General features: G+C 43.0%; 1 protein-coding gene across 1 annotated transcript in view; it reads left to right on the top strand.

Annotated features, from left to right (window-relative positions):
• The first annotated feature begins 826 nt into the window (after positions 1 to 826).
• plcg1 (phospholipase C, gamma 1) overlaps positions 827 to 23,813 on the top strand; it is a 168,418-nt gene continuing 145,431 nt past the window's right edge. The window contains exon 1 of the mRNA XM_072556339.1: positions 827 to 1,701. Coding sequence (XP_072412440.1) covers positions 1,473 to 1,701 — 229 coding nt within the window. The 5' untranslated portion in view covers positions 827 to 1,472. The remainder of the gene's footprint in view (positions 1,702 to 23,813) is intronic.

Raw genomic sequence — 23,813 nt, 5'->3', positions numbered from 1 at the left:
CGACTCTGGATGCTGCCTGACTGGCTGAGCTTTTCCAGCACCGCTCTAATCTAGACTCTGATCTCCAGCATCTGCAATCCTCACTTTCTCCTCCTCAAAACCATTGTGGTCCTATTTCCTGATTATATTAGGATTTTGGATTAGAGTGGCGCTGGAAAAGCACAGCGGGAATGTTCATTCCTGATGAAGGGCTTTTGCCCAAAACGTTGATCATCCACTCCTTAAATGCCGCCTGACCTGCTGTGCTTTTCCAGCACCACTCTAATCTAGACTCTGATCTCCAACATCTGCAGTCCTCACTTTTACCTATATCATTTTTGCCTAGATAAAACTATTGCATTTTTAAAAAATCATGTATAGTCCTCTCAACCAACTCCTCTCTCAAGTCGGGTCACTGGACCCGAAAGCTGTTTAAATTTTTGTTTAAATTTCCACAGATGCTGCAAGACCTGCTGAGTTTCTCCAGCAACCTTGTACTTTGTTTTGTATTTCCAGCAGCCGCAGTTCTTATTCATCACTGCTGTTAGCATCATTTTTTCAAACAAAAATGTTTCCACTCCCTTAGACCGGTCTTGGACTTGCCTGAGGGAATACTGTGGTGACTTTGGTACATCACACTATCTGAGAAATAATGGAGGGGTCTGGGAGGAGAGAGAGAGAGAGAGAGAGAGAAAGAAAATTCCACCCCCCTCCTTCGTGTTAGCGTTTTGAGACCTGGAAAACTAGCGCTGCAGACAGTAGGATCTGAAGTGCGGCAGTGGTTTTGTTTTGGAGGTGGGGTTATGGCTCAGGGAAGCTGGGGGAAGGGTGAGTAGTATAGCATTTCGCCAGCTGGATGCTGTGTGTGTGTTCACAGACTGCCAGGATGCGAGCGGCAGAGCAGTAAAAAAAAAGCTCTAAGGAACCTCGGGGAAAGAGGAATTAATTGCGAGTGTCCTGTGTGTATACATTTGGAGATATTCAGGACCCCCCCCCACCCCGGTTGGGTTATGTGAAATCCTCACAAGAAGCCTTACTTCCGGACCGTCGACAAAAAAAAAATCTCGATATCTACAGAAATACACAAGACTGTTGCAGAGAAATCTTTGAGATCGATAACTGCAGCGGAAGAAGCGAAACACGGCGAGGAAGGAGGTGGAATAGGCAGGGAAGGTTTAAAGGGCACACTCTCTCCATGACGGCAGGAAAGTTTCTAACGAGCCCTGGAGGGTTTTTGTGAATGTTTCTCAGCCCCACAGTGAATCGCGTGGAGCAGGACAATAGAAGCGTCTGATATTCTCTCTCTCTCTCAGTAACTGACCCTAAAATTGCATTGCAGCTGCTGGGCTCCCCTCTCTTTTGGTTTAACAAAGGGGTTTTGATTTTGCTTTTTGCGTTTCCTTTTCCATTTGGGTTTATCTTTATATTCTCTCTTGCAATTTGTTGGGGTTTTTTTTCTCTCTCTCGCTCGCACACACACACACAGAGCGAACATGGCTGTTGCTGCAGGAGGGCTATTCCACAACGGGTTGCTGAATCCCCAGCACGGGGTGCCGAGTGAACCCCAGATCGCCGAACTCTGCCGCAGTTTGGAGGTGGGCACTGTCATGACCGTTTTCTACTCCAAGAAGTCCCAGCGGCCCGAGAGAAGGACGCTGCAGGTAAAGTTGGAGACCCGTCAGATCATCTGGAACCGGGGAGCCGAGAAAGTGGAAGGAGAAAGTAAGTAACGACCTTTTTTGGCTGTTCCAAGTCGGGGGGGGGGAGGGGGAGGATTAGGATTTGGGGGACAAAAGTTTTATGCATTATTTTTAATGGGACTCAGAAAGTCTGTCTTCCCTCCTCCCCCAATATTTAGAAGGGTAATGCCTGTTCAGAAAAGTTTGGGGGAACAGCCTTAGGGTGTATTTTTTTAAAAAATGCTGCAGTGTTCATTCTCTTGACGAGAGACCCACCTGCAGGTCTGGGAGGTGTCCCGTCCGTCCTGGCCCCGTTACAAGGCTTTACTGAAACAGAAGCCAATTAGTGCGGGTGGAAATGCAACCACTCTAGTGCTGGAGAAACTCAACAGGTCTGGCAGCATCTGTGGCGAGAGAGAGAAAAACACAGAGTTCATGTTCCTTGGAATTGGTTCTCTCTCTCTCTACAGAGGCTGTCAGACCTGATGACTTTCTCCAGCACTTGGTTTTATTGCTATTTTCATGCTTCTGTATTTTTTTAATTGGGGTTAGAGATAATCCGAGTAGGAGCTTCTGCACACATTGACTCCCACTGTGGGACTTCAACGGTGTTCCAAGTCACACAACCCCAGCACAGTGCTCTTGCTGAGTTGCAGAAACCTGGTTGCATTCACTTGAATTTACAGGGTTAAAAGGCAATCTAGTTGAGGTGTTTAGAATGATAACCCAAATAAAGTAGGTGCATTGATGCCATTTCCTCTGGGAGAATCCAGAGCAAAACTGGTTGGTTAGCTCAGTTGGCTGAATGACTGGTTTGTGATATAGAGTGATTCAATTCCCTCACTGGCTGAGGTTACCGTGAACAACACTCCTCCTTGACCATTCCACTCAGCCGAGAAATGGTGACCTTCAGGTTAAACCACCACTAATACACCTCCACCATATCTTTCTTTCTTCTCTCCCATCCCATTCCCCCTCCCCCCGTCCCCCCTCCCCTCCCTCCGTCCCTCCTCCCCTCCCTCCGTCCCTCCTCCCCTCCCTCCGTCCCTCCTCCCCCTCCTCCCCCTCCTCCCCCTCCAGCATATACATTCTCACACACTCTCTCACTCTTGGGTCTGGTAGGACTACAGTGGCATTACCAGAACAAAGGGATTAGAATGTGAACATAAGAGGTATAGTTGGTAAGTTTGCAGATGACACCAAAATTAGAGGTATAGTGGACAGTGAAGAAGGTTACCTCAGAGTACAATGGGATCTTGATCAGATGGGCCAATGGGCTGAGGAGTGGCAGTTGGAGTTTAATTTAGGTAGGTGCAAGGTGTTGCATTTTGGGAAAGCAAATCTTAGCAGGACTTATACACTTAATGGTAAGGTCCTAGGGACTGTTGCTGAACAAAGAGACCTTGGAGTGCAGGTTCATAGCTCCTTGAAAGTAGAGTCACAGGTAGATAGGATAGTGAACAAGACATTTAGCATGCTTTCCTTTATTGGTCAGAGCCATAGAAATGTACAGCATGGAAACAGACCCTTCAGCCCAACACATCTGTGCCAACCAGACATCCCAACCCAATCTAGTCTCACCTGCTAGCACCTGGCCCATATCCCTCCAAATCCTTCCTATTCATACACCCATCCAAATGCCTTTGAAATGTTGCAATTGTACCAGCCTCCACCACTTCCTCTGGCAGCTCATTCCATACACTTACCACCCTCTGCGTGAAAAAGTTACCCTGTCTCTTTTATATCTTTCACCCTAAACATATGCCCTCTAGTTCTGGACTCCCCGACCCCAGGGAAAAGACTTTGTCTATTTATCCTATGCATGCTCCTCATGATTTTATAAACGTCTATAAGGTCACCCCTCAGCATCTGACGCTCCAGGAAAAACAGCCCTAGCCTATGCAACCTCTCCCTATAGCTCAAATCCTCCAACCCTGGCAACATCCTTGTAAATCTTTTCTGAACCCTTTCAAGTTTCACAACATCTTTGCGATAGGAAGGAAACCAGAATTGCACCAATGTTCCAGCAATGGCCTAATCAATGTCCTGTACAGCCACAACATGACCTCCCAACTCCGGTACTCAATACTCTGACCAATAAAGTAAAGCATACCAAACCCCACCCTCACTATCCTAACTAACTGTAACTACCTTGGATTCCTGACCTGATTGTATGGTGGCATCCAGCCCCTCAAGCTTCTTCCGTGGGCCTGTCACTTTGTACGGCTTTAAACCACAACCTGCTCTCTACCTTCATTGTATTAATTCCAATGGATAAAACCTTGTTTTCCTTTTTGTAGCATCTATATAGAATTCTCAGTGTGGATTAAATTAATTCCAGATTAGCCCATGGTAAATGATTCCTGCCGAGGAATAGAATTGAAATGTCAGTTCCTTTGAAAAGCTGCATGTTTGCAATGTTAACTTGGGTTTTCCTTTTTATGTGCACTCTGTGTTTTGAGACTTTTCAGTTAATTATTTCCTTTTTTTGTTGTCTATCTGTGTTTTAGATACAATTGCCCATAACTTGTATACATTTCAAACATATTAAGCTCACCAACAGATGTCCATTGCACAACACAGCAATATCTTTTATTTTAAAAATCTGAGACCCGTTTTAGATATTAGGTCATAAAGAGGGTTATTCTATCAGTATTGAATTGGTTGAGCTCTTCTCATTGGAAGTGAGTGAATTCATAATTATATTGTTAATCCAGAGTCCGAGGGAATGTTCTGGGGACCCAGTTTCAAATCCCACCATGGCAGATGGAATTTCAAATCAGTAAAATTCTGGAATTAAAAGTCTAATGATGACCGTGAAACCATTGATTGATTGTGGGTGAAAGCTCTATCTGGTTAGTTAATGAGAGAAAAATGCCATCCTTTACCAGGTCTGGCCTACATGTGACTCCAGACCTACAATAATGTGGTTGACTCTTAACTGTCCTCTGGACAACAAGGGATGGGCAATGAATGCTGGTCTAGCCAGTGATACCCTCATTCCATGAGTTAATAGAAAAAGTTACTAAATCAATTAGATTTTGAGATCAGCTGCCGTCAAAGGTTGCCAGTGGTGTAACAGCAGGATTGAGGGTAGAATCTGACAGGTTCAATCGCATTAGTATCCAGGGAGTCATGGTGAAAAATGTGGATGTGGGAATGTACAATTGAGCTCAGCTGTGAAGATAGCTTCTCTCTGGAAATAATGGTCTTTTGGCATTCACTATGCAGACTCAACCAGGAGAATTGTCACTTGATGAGGGTTGCATGTGGATTTGTATAACGTGATAAGTGGGTAGCAACTGGCAAACAGCTGTAAACCCTTGAGGGATGATAAAAGCAGAATGTTGATTGTACACTGTACACTGTACACTGTCAATGCTCAAAGTTGCTAACGTGGTTTTATGCCTTGGAAAGCAAAGAAGTAAGTTTTAATTCAGTACCACGTGCTCTGCCTTGATGAGCTAAGCATGTTCCAATAGCCAGATTTTTTCGTATTGTGGGCACAGTTGAGCTTCCGACCACATCCAGCTATTACTAACACTGCCTACTTTCACCTTCGTAATATCGTCTGACTCCTCCATTCTCACTTATTGTGCTGCTGAAGCTCTCCTCCATGCCTTTTGAATCAGACTCAATTATTCCGATTCTCAGCCGGCTGGCCTCCCACATTCTAGCTTCTGTAAAATTGAGGTCATCTAAAATGCTGGCCAGTTGTTAACTCTCACCATGTCCCATTTACCAGTCAGCCCCGTCTGGCTGACCTACATCAACACCAGTTAATTCTCATCAATGTTTTCAAATGCCTTCATGGCCATCCCTTGCACTGAGTAATCTCCAGCTATACAGTCTTCCATGATATCCAAGCCCATTACATTCTGGCCACTTGAGCATCCCTGCCTTAAACTCTTCACCTTTTTTAGTGGCATGTATTCTGTTGCCAGAGCCTTAAGATCCAAAGTTTCCCTCCTTAAATCTCTCTGTGTCTGTTTTTTTTCCTTCTTGGTCACCTGCTCTGATTCTTCCTTGAATTAATCATTGTAAAACTTTCATTGACTCTCTCAGGAAGTGCCTTGGGATAGAACATAGAACATAGAAGAATACAGCGCAGTACAGGCCCTTCAGCCCTCGATGTTGCGCCGATCAAAGCCCACCTAACCTACACTAACCCACTATCCTCCATATACCTATCCAATGCCCGCTTAAATACCCATAAAGAGGGAGAGTCCACTACTGCTACTGGCAGGGCATTCCATGAACTTACGACTCGCTGAGTGAAGAACCTACCCCTAACATCAGTCCTATATCTACCCCCCCTTAATTTAAAACTATGCCCCCTTGTAATAGCTGACTCCATACGTGGAAAAAGGTTCTCACTGTCAACCCTATCTAACCCCCTAATCATCTTGTACACCTCTATCAAATCACCCCTAAACCTTCTTTTCTCCAATGAAAACAACCCCAAGTGCCTCAGCCTTTCCTCATAGGATTTTCCTACCATACCAGGCAACATCCTGGTAAACTTCCTCTGCACCCGTTCCAGTGCCTCCACATCCTTCCTATAGTATGGCGACCAAAACTGCACACAATATTCCAGATGCGGCCGCACCAGAGTCTTATACAACTGCAGCATGACCTCAGTTTTAGTTTGTTCAAATTCACCAATCTTTATGAGCAGTAGTGATGAGATCCACTTTATGCTGGATCTATCCCCATGGATAATCCAAGAAATCAGCAGGTACTAATTGGAATTGGGAAGTGATTCCCTAACTGGGGAAAGATCCAGCATGGATTTTAAATCACTTCCATGATAACATGAGCTTTTTAATGTTAATCTGTAGATGATCTATTATGATACAATAACAGTTGGATTTATCAACAAATTATTTTAGCTTTTTGAAAGACAGATTATCAAAGTATAAATGAAGTTCTGACCTTTAGTATTACGAATGTCGACATCTGAGAGACACGAGGACAATAGTAAACAGTATAAAAGTACAATTGAATAGGCAGCTATCAATGTGGGCCAAATATTAATCATACCTGGAGCTTTTTCTTTAAAGTCTTGTTTTCACTCTGTGACAGAGTGGGGAAAATAAATTGATAATTTGAGGGTGATTTGGTTGACCGGACCAAATGTATGGTTGTTTAAGTTGTGAAGAGAATATAAGGAGATCCCAAAGGGGTCAGCAGATAAGTCAAGCAAGTCGGCACAAATTTGCCAAATGTGCCATATTGTAGAAAAATATGAAATTCTCCACCATGGCAGGGAGCATTAAAAAAAGCAGCATTTCATTTAAATGGGAAGAGATCGCTGATGTATACAGTAAAGTGAGATCAGGTTGTCTGGATATGTGAATTGCAAAATGTTAGTACACAGGGCAATTATGGCTGGCATCAAATGCTGGCCTGGCTAATGATGCTCAAATCCCATGAAGTAATTAAAGGAAAGGTATGGCAAATGATTTAGAAGGCAATGGAATGTGTTATGTATCATTCCCCTTGCAATAAACAGTAACTGTAGAGATGTTCTGTTCCAATTGTACAGTAAGGATACATGTGGAGTGCTGTGTGCAGTTTTGCTTACGTTTTATTTAAAGATAGGCATAATGGCATTAGAAGCACTTCGTAAAAGATTGACTCAGTTGGGGTTAAGGAATAGACCATAAGACGTAGGAGCAGAAGTAGCCATTCAGTGAAATCACAACTGATCTGGTAATCCTCATCCACTTTCCTGCCTTTTTCCCCTATACCCTTTGATTTCCTTACTCGCTAGAAATCTTTCAGCTTTGAAAATACTTAATGTTATCATCTGAGTAAAGGCTGGACACCTTGGGCCTGTGATCCATTTGAGTTAAGATGCAAGGTGATCTTATACAGTACTCAGTGAACTCAATAGGTTGACACTGAAAAGGTGTTTTGTCCTTGTTGGAGAGGTTACAACTCTGAGACTGTGTGTCTGTCATTTTAAGATGGAGATGAGAATTTTTTTAATGAGGATGTTGGTCTTTTGGAAATTTCTTCCATAGACAGCAGTAGAGAAACAGTCCGTGAATATTTTTAAGACTGAAGTATTCCTCAGATGGTGATGACTAGCATGAGGGAACATCACTGTAAAACGAGGGGTGATAGATATAGGACAGATGTCAGAGGTGGTTTCTTTTCTCAGAGTATTGGGGGTGTGGAATGCCCTGCCTGCAATAGTAATAGACTTAACAACTTTAAGGGCATTTAAATGGCCACTGGATAAACATATGGATGATAATGTAATAATGTAGGTGAGATGGGCTTCAGATTAGTTGCAGAGGTTGGTGCAACATCGAGGGCCGAAGGTCTGTACTGTGTTGTAATGCTCTCACAGAGACTCAGAGGGGTACGAGCGAGATGGAGTTGAGGCGTAATCTGATCAGCTTCAGTGCTGACTCGATGGGCTGAATGGCCTATTAATTTGTATATTTGCATGACTTAGATTCTAATTCTGTGCTGAAGAATCTGAAAGAAGAATTTAGTCAATTTCCCCCACACTCAATGAATGCTTAGTTACAGGGCAAATTGTAATAACGTTGGCAAATCTCAGAGACTGAGTCTGAACTTGACATTTAACTTCCCAATGTCATCTGCTTTTTAATTAAACCTGGTTTTGTTGAATGATCAATATGGATGAATCTTTCCCACTAAAAGATTCACTTTTTTTTAAAAAAATCAGTTGAAGCACCTTACTCTGGTTACAATTGGAACAACGATACTTTGCAACTAGTTCTGTCAGGTATTGATATTTGCAGAAAAAGATATGCAGGTGTGATGAAAAGGTGAAGGTTCAACATGACAAGCACTCTCATTGATTTCTGGCCCTAAGTTATGCCTCTTACACAGGAAACATTTTGATTTGGTTGAAATATGAGTGTGGATTTTTTAGATACTCTCAAAAACAAAAGTCTGAATTTTGTGCCTGAGTTTCCTGAACTGGGCAACTTGCTGTAAGAGATTTTCATAGTTGCTGTATAGAAGGATAAACCAAATTACTTTCTGGTTGGCTGCCATTTCTGGCACGGTCAATACCAATGACCTCACTGTCTTTATTACTAAGTCTAAGAGCATGATAAAGAATCCATCTCTTGTACATATCCCATGTCGCTTGTATATTCAACTCTACAAACTCCTGTGGTTTCAAAGTCATTATTGGAATCCTTTGCAGACGCTGTTAAAAATCAATATTAATGTCCTTTTTGGTTCTGTCTGTTCCCTTTATTGTGAAAACATGTTTTAGGCAGCTCCTCAGATGGAAGTAGCTAAAGACAGACTCCAGATTTGATCGCTGGCTTTGATCAATGTGGTGAAATGTTTAATGGAGCTAGTGTAATTATTCCAGCTTTTCTGAGTGTAAAGAATGGAGGAGGATGAATGAGCCATCTTTCTCCTTGTTCCTGTCTCCAGCACCCACTGTACGTGTGTGTCTATACAGTGAGAACAGGATCAGGCTTAGTGGCCATGTCCCATTAGCTATTGATTACCCAAGTTCGGACTGGAATAATAAAATCATATGGATTTACCAGAGCGCACAAGCTACCTGTGGGATTGCTAGCTGAAAGCTAGGTCAAAAAAGGAAAACCCTTTGGGCTTCAAGGGAGACTGGATCCAACGTTGGCTTAATGTAGGATAAGGTTATGGTTATGTTTGCTTGAAAGTAGATTCCACAAGGCTTCATACTCACCCTCTCACCTTTTGTAATCTGTATTCATGACTTAGACCCCATTGTGGGGAACATGATAAGGGAGTTTACAGGTGGTATAAAAATTGACCATGTGGAAGAAAGCTTTAGATTCCAGGAAGATTAATACAGTGTGGTCAGTTGGAAGAAGAAGAATTAATTCTGTGCGAGAATAGAGTTTGTGTATTTCTGAAGGTGCTGTGAGGCAAGGGCCTACACAATAAATGGGAGGATCTAAGATGTATGGAGGAATGGGGGGAAGGGCTAGGACATTATTAGATGTCAGAACAGGGCAATAAGATTGTTAAAAAGGATTTGACATGCTTTTCTCAATTCACTGAGGCATAGAATGTGAGAGACAGGAAGTGTTCGAACTGTATAAGATCCTAGTTTGACTGGAGCTTGAATACGCTGGACAGTTCTGGTCACTGTATTAAAACAAAGATGTTATTGCCCTGGAGAAGGTGAAGACATTAGTAGGATTGGGAATCTCTAGCTATAAGGAATGATTGAATATGCTGGGGTGTTTCCCCAAGAGTAGAGGGTGGTGGTTGTGGGGGGATAAAGAACAGTTGGGATATGGTTTTGTTTTGAGAAGTATAAAATTATGAAGGGGCTAGATGGATTAGATAGGGAAAGTATATTTATTTGTACAAGAATCAAAAACCAGCTAATTGATTTCACTTGATTTTGGTGGACAAATTTTCATGAAGATGAGGAATCATCCTTTTTTGTCAAAACAGTATTAAGAGTCTGAAACTAAATGTCCAAAAGGGTGGCAGAGGCAGGAACCCCACCCCCACCCCTGACTACTTTTATCGTGTTTGGGTAACTACTTGATATATTATGGCAAGACGTTGGGTATGTCTGCACAGCTCTTCATTGACTCGCTGGTGTACAATGAGCTGACTGCTATCTAGTGTCTGTTTTCTTGGTACCATAGAAGTCATATATATCAGAGAAAAGAATAACACTTTGCATTTGTATAGTACCTTTTAACATAAAAATATTCCAAGACACTTCGCAGATATGATCAAGATGCAATTGACATGAGTCACAAGGAGACTTTCAAGGGGGTTGCAAGGGAAGAAAATGCCGGTTTTGAGGTCCAGGCTGCCAAAGGCAGATTAAGTTTGGGGTAAGTTCAGTGTGAGAAGGTACAATTGGAGTAAAGCAGACTTCTCAGGGGTATGGGAGCTGCAGATCATTACTGAGGCGGAGAAGGGGAAAGGCCCCGAGGGACATTTTAAATTGATTGATTGATTGTGTTTGGAGGAATTCAATAATGCCAGAACAGGTCAGCAGAGTGGTAGGCAGATATCATGATGAGCTGCAGCTTATGGAGAACACACAATGGGAGGCCAGCCAAGAGTCCTAGAGACGTACAGCACGGAAACAGACTCTTTGGTCCAACTCATCCACGCCAACCGGATATCCTGATGTAATCTAGTCCCATTTGCCAGCACTTGGCCCATATCCTGCTAAACCCTTCCTATTCATATACCTATCCAAATGCCTTTTAAATGTTGTACCAGCTTCCACCACTTTTTTCAAAATTAGTTTTTTTTTAATGAAAACAGGCAGGAGAGGGGTGGAGGTTTATGTATTTTGTCTGGACAGTTGTAAGTTGATGATATCACTGGCCTTGAAGGAGTTGTGGAGCCTAGCTGTCAGAAAACAGAATTTCTAATCAGTGGAGTTGCTGTTGTGTGTCTGAAGGAATGATTCAGCATCTGCTCGATATATATATTCATCTTGTTTCTGTCAGGCTTGGTAACGTTCCCAAACCGTTACTTATAATTAAAACACCTGTTTTAGATTAGACATTAAATGAGAATGAAGATGAAAGTGGGGAATTTTCAATGATAATTGTGAATGTATTAACAAGGCCTGACACTAGGTGTCTTGTTACATTGTGTTGACCAAGGAAGGGTGTGACTTTGTCCTAGTCCAGGACTTGTACACCCTGAACAATAAGTCAAACAAGATATTAAGGAAAAGGAGGAGGGGCTCTCTGAGCTATTTTCTATTTCATTCCCTGTTTAATGTTCTGATCACTTCCATTGTGCATGTGCTGTTAACATTGCTCTGCCTGTGGTTTTTCAATATTTAGCATTTATTATTTTGTGTAGTCTAAAATGTGGGTTTCTCAGGCAAACCCGTGAGGCTGTTTCTCAGGCTGTTTCTCAGGCTATATCCAGTTACCCGAGGAATGTGATCATGAGCCTCTATTTCCAATTCATTCTTGTGCTGTGGTAATCATTGGCAAGACTGCCATGTGTTGCCCGAGAAGGTGGTGATGCAACTGAGTAGTTTGATATGCCTCTTCGAAGGGTGTTAATGTACCAGCTGGAGGGGTATGTACAGTATCACGATCCAACCATACCAAGACATCATTTAGCATTGGTATTATTGTACTTCTGAACTGACTTTTGTTTTTAATCCCCCTCCCTCTAGTTTTTACTACTTATCACTGTTCCCCATTAGGGTAGTTCTTTCATTGCTACCTATCCCGTGTGAAGCTATAGGATAACTAACAACATTGAGCCTGCAAGTTTTGAGAAGATTGTAGCTCAGGTTGAGATTCTGGATGTAGGTTTGTTCATTGAGCTGGAAGGTTCGTTTTTAGATGTTTCGTCACCATACTAGGTAGCATCAGTGAGCCTCTGGATGAAGCACTGGTGGCATGGCCCACTTCCTATTTGTGTTTAGGTTCTCTTGGGTTAGTGACATCATTTCCTGTGGTGTTATTTCCTGTTCTTTTTCTCAGGGGGTGAGGATCCACGTCAATGTGGACAAATAGGCAGAAAGCTAGCCATCAGGAATGCATGAATATCAACTAGCCACAAAAAGACATGACCTGCTCTCACTAGTATCCTTACATATAGATGAGGAAGGACACCACTTCGACTGGGACAACACATCCATCCTAGGGCAAGCCAAAAAGAGACATGCATGGGAGTTCCTAGAAGCATGGCATTCCAACTGGAACTCTGTCAACAAGCACATTGACTTGGATCCCATTTACCACCCCTGAGAAAAAGAACAGGAAATGATGTCACCACAGGAATTGGCATCACCAACCCAAGGAAACCTAAACACATAAATAGAAAGCAAGCCATGCCACCAACGCTTCATCCGGAGGCTCACTGATGATGTTACCCAGTATGGTGATGAAACATCTGAAAGCTTAGCAAGCAAACCTACATCCAGAACATCGAGCTACTTGCAATTTGATTTGGGATTCAACTTTGTCTTCCCTAATGTCCATCCACTTTTTTGATTTGGATGATACTGGATAATGGTTGTGAGAAGTAACTTGTTACATTAAATATTGCTGCAATTTGTCATCTTCTAACCAGGTTAGTACTCAGTTGGCTGATACCCTTGCTTTGCCATAATTCCAAAGGTTAAGGCAATCAAGCAGTTCTCTGTGTGCAACAGGATAATGGGGTAGATCATTAAAAAGTGAGACAAAGAGGAATTTCTTCACTCCAGGGGTGGAGAATGTTTGAAATGCTCTACCCTACAGGGCTGTGGAAGTTCAGCTGTTGAAACGGGTTCAAGACAGAAACCAGTAGATCTTTGGAGACTAATTACATTTGTGCTATAAACAAGTGTCACTCTCCTGTGCTACTGAGGGATACAGAGGTAGCATGGGAAGGTGACATTTGAGGCAAGTGGCTGAATGGCATAATCTACTTCCTGTGTTACTAAGGCTTCCCATATGTGTTACTGTTCACTCCCACCAATATGTCTTCCAATAAAATCCCTTCACTGTGCCATTGTGCAGTGACCCTCGTGCAGAAAATAGATAATATATTTTCTCTGTATCAAGAAGAAGTAGGTTTTATTGTCACATGTACTAAAGTATAGGAGTACAGTGAAAACTTTACGGTGCTATCTTAGGTACAGGTGTCCAGGTACAAAGTCTTTGGTAGAGAATAGAAAAATAAAGAAGTCAAGTTCAACGTTAAATTTCTTGTCAGTATAAATAAAAAATTAAGTTAAAAGTTGCTAATTACAGTCCTCCTTTAGCCATGGGCCTGCGGTCACTCCACATTATCACCACGAGAGCTCGATTTCGATCTCTCCTGCGCTAGGTTTGATCTCTTGATCCACTGTGCCAAATGCCATCCAGGCTCACCCACTGCATTGCCACCTTCAGCAGCGTCCTACAGTAGTGCCACTGGAGGTTCCCAGCCCCTTCCACTATATTGCTGACTGTTCCACCTCAATGCATGGATGATTATTGGAACCAGTTGAGTGTGGCTGTGTACATCCCACTGAATATGGTGCTGTCCACGTTTGGGATATCGCAGTGTAACCACACTGTCCATTTCTTCACGTGGATTCATTGGATTTCAACAAAGTGCGCTTCAATTGTTGCATTAATATTTTCAGTTGACTAGGGTGACCCATGCCGGTGGTGGTCAGGTCCGCAGGTTCGTTTTCTAATTACTTCCCTGCAATCCTTTGCTGGCACTATACGGCCAATTGAGCAGCTGATATTCAGCTTTCTTGGGTGCATCAGAGTCACTCCTGAAACTGCAACTGGCTCAAGCTGCAGAAGGGAACACTAAAGCTGGGCTTGTGCTTACCCTGACTGAGAGTGTGGTGATCTTCACGTTTCACCAAAGAGAATTGCTCACACTTAAACCTCCTGCCCCATCAGAAACTTCAACCTTCTAGAGCTGGTAGGGAAGGTGCAGCAGCACATGAGTGTCTACAGTTACTGAATAGGGAGATTGGTGTTGGTGTAATATCTGCACTCTGGAGGTGGGGAAGGAAATACCGCTTGAGTTTGTTGTTTTTGTTACAAAAAAAATCACTTACCTATGATCTGGCAAACTAAATGTTGATTTTACAGTTTCTGAGCCCATGTGTGTGAAGCTTAAAATAGCCAGGTCTGGCCTTCCCTCAGTTGGTACAGTAGTTGAGCGTGGCTCCAAGTGGGTGCAGGGAAAGGGGAACACTAGTCTTATTCTGCCCAGGGCTCTGTGCTCAGTACACTGGACTTAGAATCCTCCACAGGTCAGTGGTCTGCCAATATTCACTGAATAGATTCACACATGAAGAAAGCCCTGTAAGACAAGGTATCATAGAACTGCTGGAGGTCATTAGCATGTGTTCCACCTAGCTACTGTGGCTTTACAACAAGATGCAATAGACACCTCAAAAAAGGTAATTTTTGAAATGTGATCAAATTTAAGGGATAATTTGCATTTCTACAGGAGTAAGAAATTTTAGTTGTCCCATTGTAGTGTGGTGTTTGCACTGAACACCTGCAGTTTTTGGGGTGAAACATATGGTTTGTCCATAGCCACAAATCCCAAATGGTTTGGTGATTATTTATTTTTCATAAGATAGAGAAGGGTGCACCTTCATCCTGGTGGAAGTGGGTTCTGTATTTTCTCCACTCCGCGCAAAGCAATTCCTGTTTAAGAAGTTTGATACTGAGCCGAAAGTGGCCAAAACTCCTTCAAAATAGAGATCACTGGTTGGGTAAGAACACATGGGTTGCTGCTGAATGAAGGAGTTGATTGAGTGACTGAATGTACTATTGCGTGTAGTTGATACCATTCCATTCAATACACCCCATCAGCAGTGGGAAACAAATGCAGGTCTTGCCAATAACGCCTACATCCTGTGAAAGAACTAAAAACAAAACCCTATATAAATCCTCAAATTGGGCACATGAAGTTTTTAGTTCAAACACAACTTTTGCTATTTGGCCAATACAGAATTATCTTTACTGTTTGTATGCTTTATGAAATATTAATCTTTTGACCATCAACTGCTTGACATCCAAGGGGCACCATTGTATTTATGAATTGCATACTTGCCAAAACCATGATTTTCCAGAATAGTCATATTTCATGTACAGTTCAGTAAAAATTTCTTCTATTCAGAGGAAAGTGGTGTGGGCGACCTACAACTCCTCCTAGTGCCATTTTTATCTGCTGTATATTTACAAATGGTAGTTTAGTGAAACAAGATGGCAGAGTCTGTGTATATAAACTTCGGAGTTAATTTGTAAAAGATAATTGAATATTAAAAGTGAAGTTGTCCAAATAACAATCTTTTGAGAAATGAATGCAAAGAGATTTAAAGGGAATGGAGTCAATTGGATAAGCAACTGGCCGAGGGCTAGAAACCCAAGGACAGACGGATGTTTTCAGATTGACCGAATGTAGGTGACCTGAATATAAACACCAGGGAATGTTACCTGAGAAGCCAATCTATAAACTGAGTAAGCTTGGAAAACATAGGCAGCGTGTGAAGTGGATAGGTCCTTAAACTTGAAGTTCAAGGAAACATTAGGCATTTTGAGTATATTTGAGGTAGCGATACCAAGAGATAGGGGGACATTGGAGTTGAGGTAGAAGATTAGCCTTGTTGGTATTGACAGGTAGGACAGACTTGAAGCCTGAATGGCCTAGGCCTGCTCAGGTTTCTTTTTGTTTCTTAATATCAAAAAAAACGTGCATCCTAATTGATCAGGTTTACAATAGAGGTACAAAGGGCAGTAGTGCCCTTGCTGGTGTCTAATCTGGAATGTCCATAATTAGCAAATGATGTAATATTTGAATGTTCATGATCTGTTGTTATCATTTAGTTGGAACCTTTGGTTTCAAAGAAGATACAACTATGTTTAGCTTTACGTTGGATTTGTATTTCTTGTGTCTGTTAAGATGGGAGAAAGCATAATTTCGGTTTCATTTTAGATTTTCTTGAAAGCTGTGTTGGGATGTCCAGAGTTTATTTACTTGCATTTCTCTATTTTTTAAAAAAAGGCTGCGAAGTGAATAGTTCAGTGTTTGAGCAAAGAAGGCTAGGAGGGAGGAGAGAAAATGTTAGATTGTCGCCTAGCAATAGTGGCACAGTGGTTAGCTGTGCCTCACAGCGCCAGAGACCTGGGTTCAATTCCCTCCTCAGGTGACTGACTGTGTGGAGTTTGCACATTCTCCCCTTGTCTGCGTGGGTTTCCTCCGGTTTCCTCCCACAGTCCAAAAACGTGCAGGTTAGGTGAATTGGCCATGCTAGATTGCCCGTAGTGTTAGATGAAGGGGTAAATGTAGGGGAATGGGTCTGGGTGGGTTGCACTTCGGCGGGTTGGTATGGAGTTATTGGGCCGAAGGGCCTGTTTCCACACTGTAAGTAATCTAATCTAATCTGAACTAGATGTCCTCTGACACCAAGACAGGGGTGGAAATAGTTTCCTGTTAGGAAGAGACACAGAACCATTCAGAAGGTCAGTGAGTGTGCAGCTTTATTTGAGAGGTAGATCGTTCTGAGGAAAAGGCTGGTACCATTGGCAATAGAGTGTATCAGTCTCTAGAACAGAAGAAAAATGTCTCAAATGGCTTGGCAGTTAGAAGAAAGGGCCAGACCTCAAGCTGTCAGACGGGACATCCTAGACGTCTGAATGTGAGAGTTTAAGGACACCCCAGAAGTCTGAATGTGTGGGTTTAAGGAGCATTATGTTAAGGAATCATTGAGTTGTGTGTTCACAGTTTGAGTCTCATGAAGAGACATTAACTAAAGCAAATAGCATCACGTATATGCAGGAATTTGAACAAGAACTTTAAATTGGGAGCCAGGTACACCTTCACTGAGGTATGAGTATCTATAAGGTTGTTATGAGAGTGAAGAGGGAGGAATGTTATTTCTAAAATTTTGTAATAAGTCAGTTTCTTGTGTAGTGTAAAATACTATTTTCCTTCTTTGTGTAATAACATTTGTTTGTCATTAAATATAGATTGAACATATTCACAAAAAGCTGCCAGTGGCTGACCAACACAGTAAACAAATGGTGAAACTAAAACTATGGCCTGACAAGCAACTTACACTCTGGAATTGGATTTGTGTAGTATTATCATCAGCTGGAATCATAACAGTTGGAACTTTGATCATAAAAGCAAGAGATTTGACTTTGGAAATGACTCTGGGTCATAGTTGGCTGGGCGGCACGGTGGCACAGTGGTTAGCACTGCTGCCTCACAGCGCCAGAGACCAGGGTTCAATTCCTGCCTCAGGCATCTGTCTGTGTGGAGTTTGCACATTCTCCTCGTGTCTGCATGGGTTTCCTCCGGGTGCTCTAGTTTTCTCCCACAGTCCAAAAACGTGCAGGTTAGGTGAATTGGCCATGCTAAATTGCCAGTGTTAGGTGAAGGGGTAAATGTAGGGGAATGAGTCTGGGTGGGTCACTCTTCGGAGGGTCATTGTGGACTTTTTGGGCCATAGGGCCTGTTTCCACACTGTCAGTAATCTAATCTAATCATGAAATGAGGAATACTAATGGTACAAAAACTTGTCATCTACCAAAAGGAATAACTGTCTGTAACTAAGACAATAGCATTCCTCCCTTTCCTTTCTCTTGTTCCACTTCTGTCTGTCCCAAAGTAGCTAGATCATCCGAGAAACATAAAAAGTTATGAAGGGCATAGATAGACTAGAAGAGGAGAGTTGTTTCCACATATGGGTGTAACTAGAATTAGGGGGCATAGCTTCAAAATGAGGGGGCAGGCAGGAGGTTGGAAGACTTTGCAGTTTTTTTTTACTCAAAATAAGAGGGAGCAGATTCAGGACTGAGTTGAGAGTAACCTCTTCACCCAAAGGGTTGTGAATCTGTGGAATTCCCTGCCTGGTGAAGTAGTTGAGGATACCTTGTTGAATTTTTTTAAGGCAAATATTGATAGATTTTTGAACAATAAAGGAATTAAGGGTTATGGGGGGGGGGCGGGCAATTGGAGCTGACTCTACAACAAGATCAGCCATGACCTTATTGAATGATGGACCAAGCTCAAGGGGCCAGATGACCTACTCCTGTTTCTATTTCTTATGTTCTTATGTATTGCCACTTTTCTGTCGAAGCCTTTGGTCCTTAACTTTTCTTTATGCATTGCACCTTGGTGAGATTTCCTGCAGCCCAGGCACTTGGTCAATTTCCAGACTTATGCTGGTAATATCCATATCCCTTCCTCCTCTAGACCTCACACGAAGAGCAGAGACTGAGGTGAGGAATGAAATATGACTGATCTTTCAAAGACCTTGTATAGACATGACTGGTTGAATGGCCCACGTCTATTCTAAAGTTTCTAAGTCATGTGTATGTGCAATCTTCTCCGACTGCAATGTATAAAGACCAAAAACCATGGGTTTGGCCCACAAAATAAATCCCACAAATACTTCCTTGGGCTGTATGAAATCTTGGGATCGTGTTGAAACCAGAGCTGAGTTTCACCTTTACATTAGATAAGATTCCCTACAGTGTGGAAACAGACCCTTCAGCCCAACAAGTCCACACCGACCCTCCAAAGAACAACCCACCCAGACCCATTCCCTTACATTTACCCCTGTACCTAACACTATGGGCAATTTAGCATGGCCAATTCACCTAACCTGCACATCTTTGGGCTGTGGGAGGAAACCATGCAGACACTGGGAGAATGTGCAAACTCCACACACAGTTGCCCAAGAGTAGGAATTGAACCAGGGTCCCTGGTGCTGTGAGGCAGCAGTGCTAACCACTGGACCACCGTGCCACCCATATCATCCTTCTAATTTCACAACAGTATCCATCTCTCCTTTATTTCCCTTTTCCTACCATTGAAACCCATGGCCATTTCTCAGTTACTCTTGGGTCTGATCTCTGTTACCTTCCAAGCATCTAATACTGTTTTAAGTCCTGCTCAATATTCACCCTTGTCTTGAAGAATCTACTTTTGTTTTAAATCGCCCAGTAAATTCAACTTAGTCATCAGACTTCACCTTCATATTCTCCACAGCCTCTGCTGCTCCCCAACATTGACCCTATGATTGTGGTCTTTCCCTTCTCTCATTCACTGCACTGTACCTGTTTGCTCCCTTCCAGAACTCCCAACAGCTCACTCCTCACCTTAGAGTATCGAACATAGAACAGTAGAGCACAGGAATGGGCCCTTTGGCCCACCATGTTGAGCTGAACAAAGCTTCAAAGTTAACTAATCCCTTCGGCCTTTCCTTGCTCCATCTTCCTCCATTCCTTTCATATTCATGTGTTTATTTAAAAGTCTCTTAAATGCCCCTATCGTATCTGCATCCACCACTACCCCAGCAGTGTGTTCCAGATTCCAACCACTATCTGTGTTTTTAAAAAAAACTTGCCCCTAACATCACCTAAAACACCTTACTGAAAACTATCTTTTTACCATCTTTAGGTCTAGTTTCCTAGTTCTTCCACTGTGATCGGGAACTTGTATTTCTTTTTATTTAATTCTCTGTAAAATGCCTTTATCTACATTTGATTTGATTTTGATATTTTTATTGCCACATGTACCAAGATACAGTGAAAAGTACTTTTTTTGTGTGTGCTAGCTAGACAAATCGTACCTTGAAAACGTACATCAGGGTAATAGAACAGAATGCCGAATATAGTGTTGCAGCTACAGAGAAGGATTGACTCTAATATGAGAGGTCCGTTCGTAAGTCTGATAACAGCAGAGAAAAAGCCGTTCTTAAATCTCATGGTATGTGTTTTCAAACTTTTGTATCTTCTGCCTGATGGAAGAGGGTGCAAGAGAGTATAACTGGGGTAGGAGGAATCTTTGATTATATTGACTGCTTTCCAAAGGAAGTGTAAATTGCCAATGGATGGAAGGCCATCATGATAGACTGAGCTGCGTTCACAACTCTCTGTAATTTCTTGTTGTCTTGGGCAGAGCAGTTGCCATATCAAGCTATGATGCATCCAGATAGGATTCTTTATGTGGTGCATCTATAAAAATTAGTAAGAGTTATGGTGATTATGCCAAATTTCCTTAGCCTCCTGAGGACATAGCAGGGTGGTGTGCATTCTTTACTGAAGAATCAATGTGATAAGACCAGGATAGACTGTGATATGTATTTCTAGGAACTTGAAGCTCTCAGCCATCTCCACCTCAGCACCGCTGATGCAGACTGGCATGTCCTCCACTCTATTTCCTGAAGTCAATGACCGGCTCCTTCGTCTTGCTGACATTGAGGGAGAGCTAGTTGTCTTTACATCATGCCACTTAGTACTCTATTTCCTGTACACTTTCCTCCTGTTTGAGATCCAATACACTACAATGGTGTCATCAGCAAATTTGTAAATGGAGCTCTAGTACGTTTGAATCAGTTTTAGGAGGAACTGCCCAGCTTTTAATGTTGTTGCAGTGATCAAAGCAATGTCCTGTTACAAACGCAATTTGCAGTTCAGGTCCCTGATTGAATAGCACATTCTCGATCAATTACAGCGTAAGTCTGACTGCAGACGAGTGAAACCTGACCTCGGAATGTGTTGGAGTGTAAAACCCTGCACTGTTGCCTGACCTTTTTACATTGCTGAGGATCAATATGTGCCAGGTGTTGCATGTCTCACACTTGTTTGCAAGAGCATGGAAACAGAAGTAGCCCATTGAACCCCTTGAGTCCACCTGCCTTGTTGATCATGGCTGATTTATCTACTTTAGTGCCATATTCCTGAGTTATCCATATGTGCCTTTTTGTAATTGGTAATTAGAAAGCTACCAGTTTCTGTCCTGAAGCCAATTAATAAGTGCTTTTTGGGGTATGGAATTCCAAAGTCTCACCAGCTCTCAGTAAAGATGTTCCCCCTCATTTCACCTATAAGTGGCTTACTTTTTATTCTGAGACCATTGGTTGCACATCCCACAGCCAGGGAAAATATCCTTTTTGCATCTAGCTTGTCTACTGTATTTGTAGGAGAAAGTGAGGACTGCAGATGCTGGAGATCAGAGCTGAAAATGTGTTGCTGATTCCTGAAGAAGGGCTCCTGCCCGAAACGTCGATTCTCCTGCCCCTTGGATACTGCCTGATCTACTGTATTTGTACAATCACCTCTCATTCTATACAGCAGAGGATACAGGCCTCGATCTCTCCCCAAAGGACAGTCCCATCATCCCAGGAACTTTTGTGCTATGGAGGGAGTGTAGCAATCATCTTTCCTGAGGCAATGACTCCATACTATATTTCAGGCTGCAGTCTCACCGGTGTTTGATATTGTTGGCTGGGCAGTTGGTTTTGCAAAACAATGTGATGCTAACAGTGTGGATTCAGTCCTCACACCGGCCAACCTCACCATGAAGGACACTCCTTCTCGGCTTCTCCCCTAGCCTGGCTGTCTCTCTGGCTGTCTCTCTGGCTGTCTCTCTGGCTGTCTCTCTGGCTGTCTCTCTGGCTGTCTCTCTGGCTGTCTCTCTGGCTGTCTCTCTGGCTGTCTCTCTGGCTGTCTCTCTGGCTGTCTCTCTGGCTGTCTCTCTGGCTGTCTCTCTGGCTGTCTCTCTGGCTGTCTCTCTGGCTGTCTCTCTGGCTGTCTCTCTGGCTGTCTGTCTCCTCTCTCTGTCTCTCTGTCTCCTCTCTCTGTCTCTCTCTGGTCTCTCTCTCTGTCGGTCTCTCTCTCTGGTCTCTCTCTCTGTCGGTCTCTCTCTCTGGTCTCTCTCTCTGTCTGTCTCTCTCTCTGTCTGTCTCTCTCTCTGGTCTCTCTCTCTGGTCTCTCTCTCTGGTCTCTCTCTCTGGTCTCTCTCTCTGGTCTCTCTCTCTGGTCTCTCTCTCTGGTCTCTCGTCTCTCTCTCGTCTCCCCCTCTCTCTCGTCTCTCCCACGTCTCTCTCTCTCATGCCTCTCCCACGTCTCTCTCTCTCTCATGCCTCTCCCACGTCTCTCTCTCTCTCATGCCTCTCCCACGTCTCTCTCTCTCTCATGCCTCTCCCACGTCTCTCTCTCTCTCTCTCTGTCTCTCCCACGTCTCTCTCTCTCTCTCTCTGTCTCTCCCACGTCTCTCTCTCTCTCTGTCTGTCTGTCTGTCCCTCTCTCTCAATCTCTCGTCTCTCTCTCGTCTCGTCACTCTCCCTCGTGTCTCCTCTCCCTCGTGTCTCCTCTCCCTCGTGTCTCTCTCCTCCCACGTGCATAGCCAATCCTGTTCTGGGATCTCTGTAAACCGCTGGGACACAAGATGAGCTCGAAGAGAACGTTCTTGCCAGAATGGTTACAGTATGGCACACCGAGCATGTGAGGAATATTTCGAACATGAGAAGTAGTGAAAAATGACTTGTGTCTCATTGGAGCTGGGACAGAGCTGTTGCAGTGTTATCTTTTTCTATTTCCATCATGGCAGCCTTGCCTCAAATGGACAGTGGGTCAGTGAACTTTATATCGTCTGGTTCCCTTAAGTTACTAATAACGTCCCTTGGAACCCTGGAGCTTCATCGACTGCATTTCCTGCTGCACTTCATGTGTCTGCGAAATGATATATTGTCACTCCACATGTGACTACAGTGATTATAGATATCTGTTCATGTATGACAATAAGTTTCAAGCTCTTTTATGAAAAATCTAACAATACCACTGGGGAATTTTCCAGTGCTGACAAGTTGAGTAGCTGTAAGAAGTAGTTGTGGAATTCTCAATTACTTGAGAAAGAATGTACTGGCACGAGAAGGGTTTCAGAAGAGGTTCACTAGGTTAATTCTGGAGTTGATACTGGCTTATGGGGAGACACTGAATAGACTGAGATTATATTAATTGGAATTAAGAAGAATGACATAAAATTATGAAGGGAATCGATAAGATGGAAGTAGAGAGGATGTTTCCACTGACAGGTGAAGCTAGGACGAGAGGGCATAGCCTCAGGATTCGTGGGAACAGACTGAGGACTGAATTGAGAAGGAACGTCTTCACCCAGAGGGTTGTAAATTTATGGAATTCCCTGCTCAGTGAAATAGTTGACGTTACTTCAGTAAACGGTTTTAAAGCTAAGTTTTTTTTCTATTTTTGAAAAGAATTAAGGAATATGGTGAGAAGAGCAGAGACTGCAAAAAGATCAGCCATGACCTTATTGAATGGCGGAGCAGGCTTGAAGGGCCGGATAGCCTACTCCTACTCCTGCTCCTGGTTCTTGTGTTCTGATGTTCTCACCAGACAGTGATTCACTCATTTACCTTGCAAGGAATACATCGCAGGTTCACCAAAATTGTACGGAATGTTAAATGAGAGGTTGCCCACACTTGGCTTCCATTCCCATGCTGTTAAGGTTGAAAGGTGATCTGATTAAGTTGTTTTATGTTTTAAATGGGACCAAAAGGAACTTGACTACAGGTTATGTTCTGTTGGGTAAAGTTGAGTGTAGGAAGGGAGAAAAGTCACCTGCCCTCCCCTCCACTCTTCTCCCCCCCACCCCCACAAATAAAATAATTTCTATTTCCTCGGGGTACCTTTTCACCGGATTGATTAGGCCCATAAGATTGTAGGATTGTACCTCAACACGTTTAGGAGAGAAATGAGGTTTAAGGTCAAAGAGTTTACATATGGCAATGATCAGCTGGCAACCATAATCAGTACTAAGTAGACTCTTAGCATTTACAATTTAAGGTGATGGTGTTGGTTGGTACTGGACAGCAACTTGCAATCAGCTATCAGAAGCCCTGTA

Source organism: Chiloscyllium punctatum, chromosome 37 (genome assembly GCF_047496795.1).
Source record: "Chiloscyllium punctatum isolate Juve2018m chromosome 37, sChiPun1.3, whole genome shotgun sequence".
Lineage (NCBI taxonomy): Eukaryota > Metazoa > Chordata > Chondrichthyes > Orectolobiformes > Hemiscylliidae > Chiloscyllium > Chiloscyllium punctatum.
This window is presented reverse-complemented; position numbering and strand designations above follow the sequence as displayed.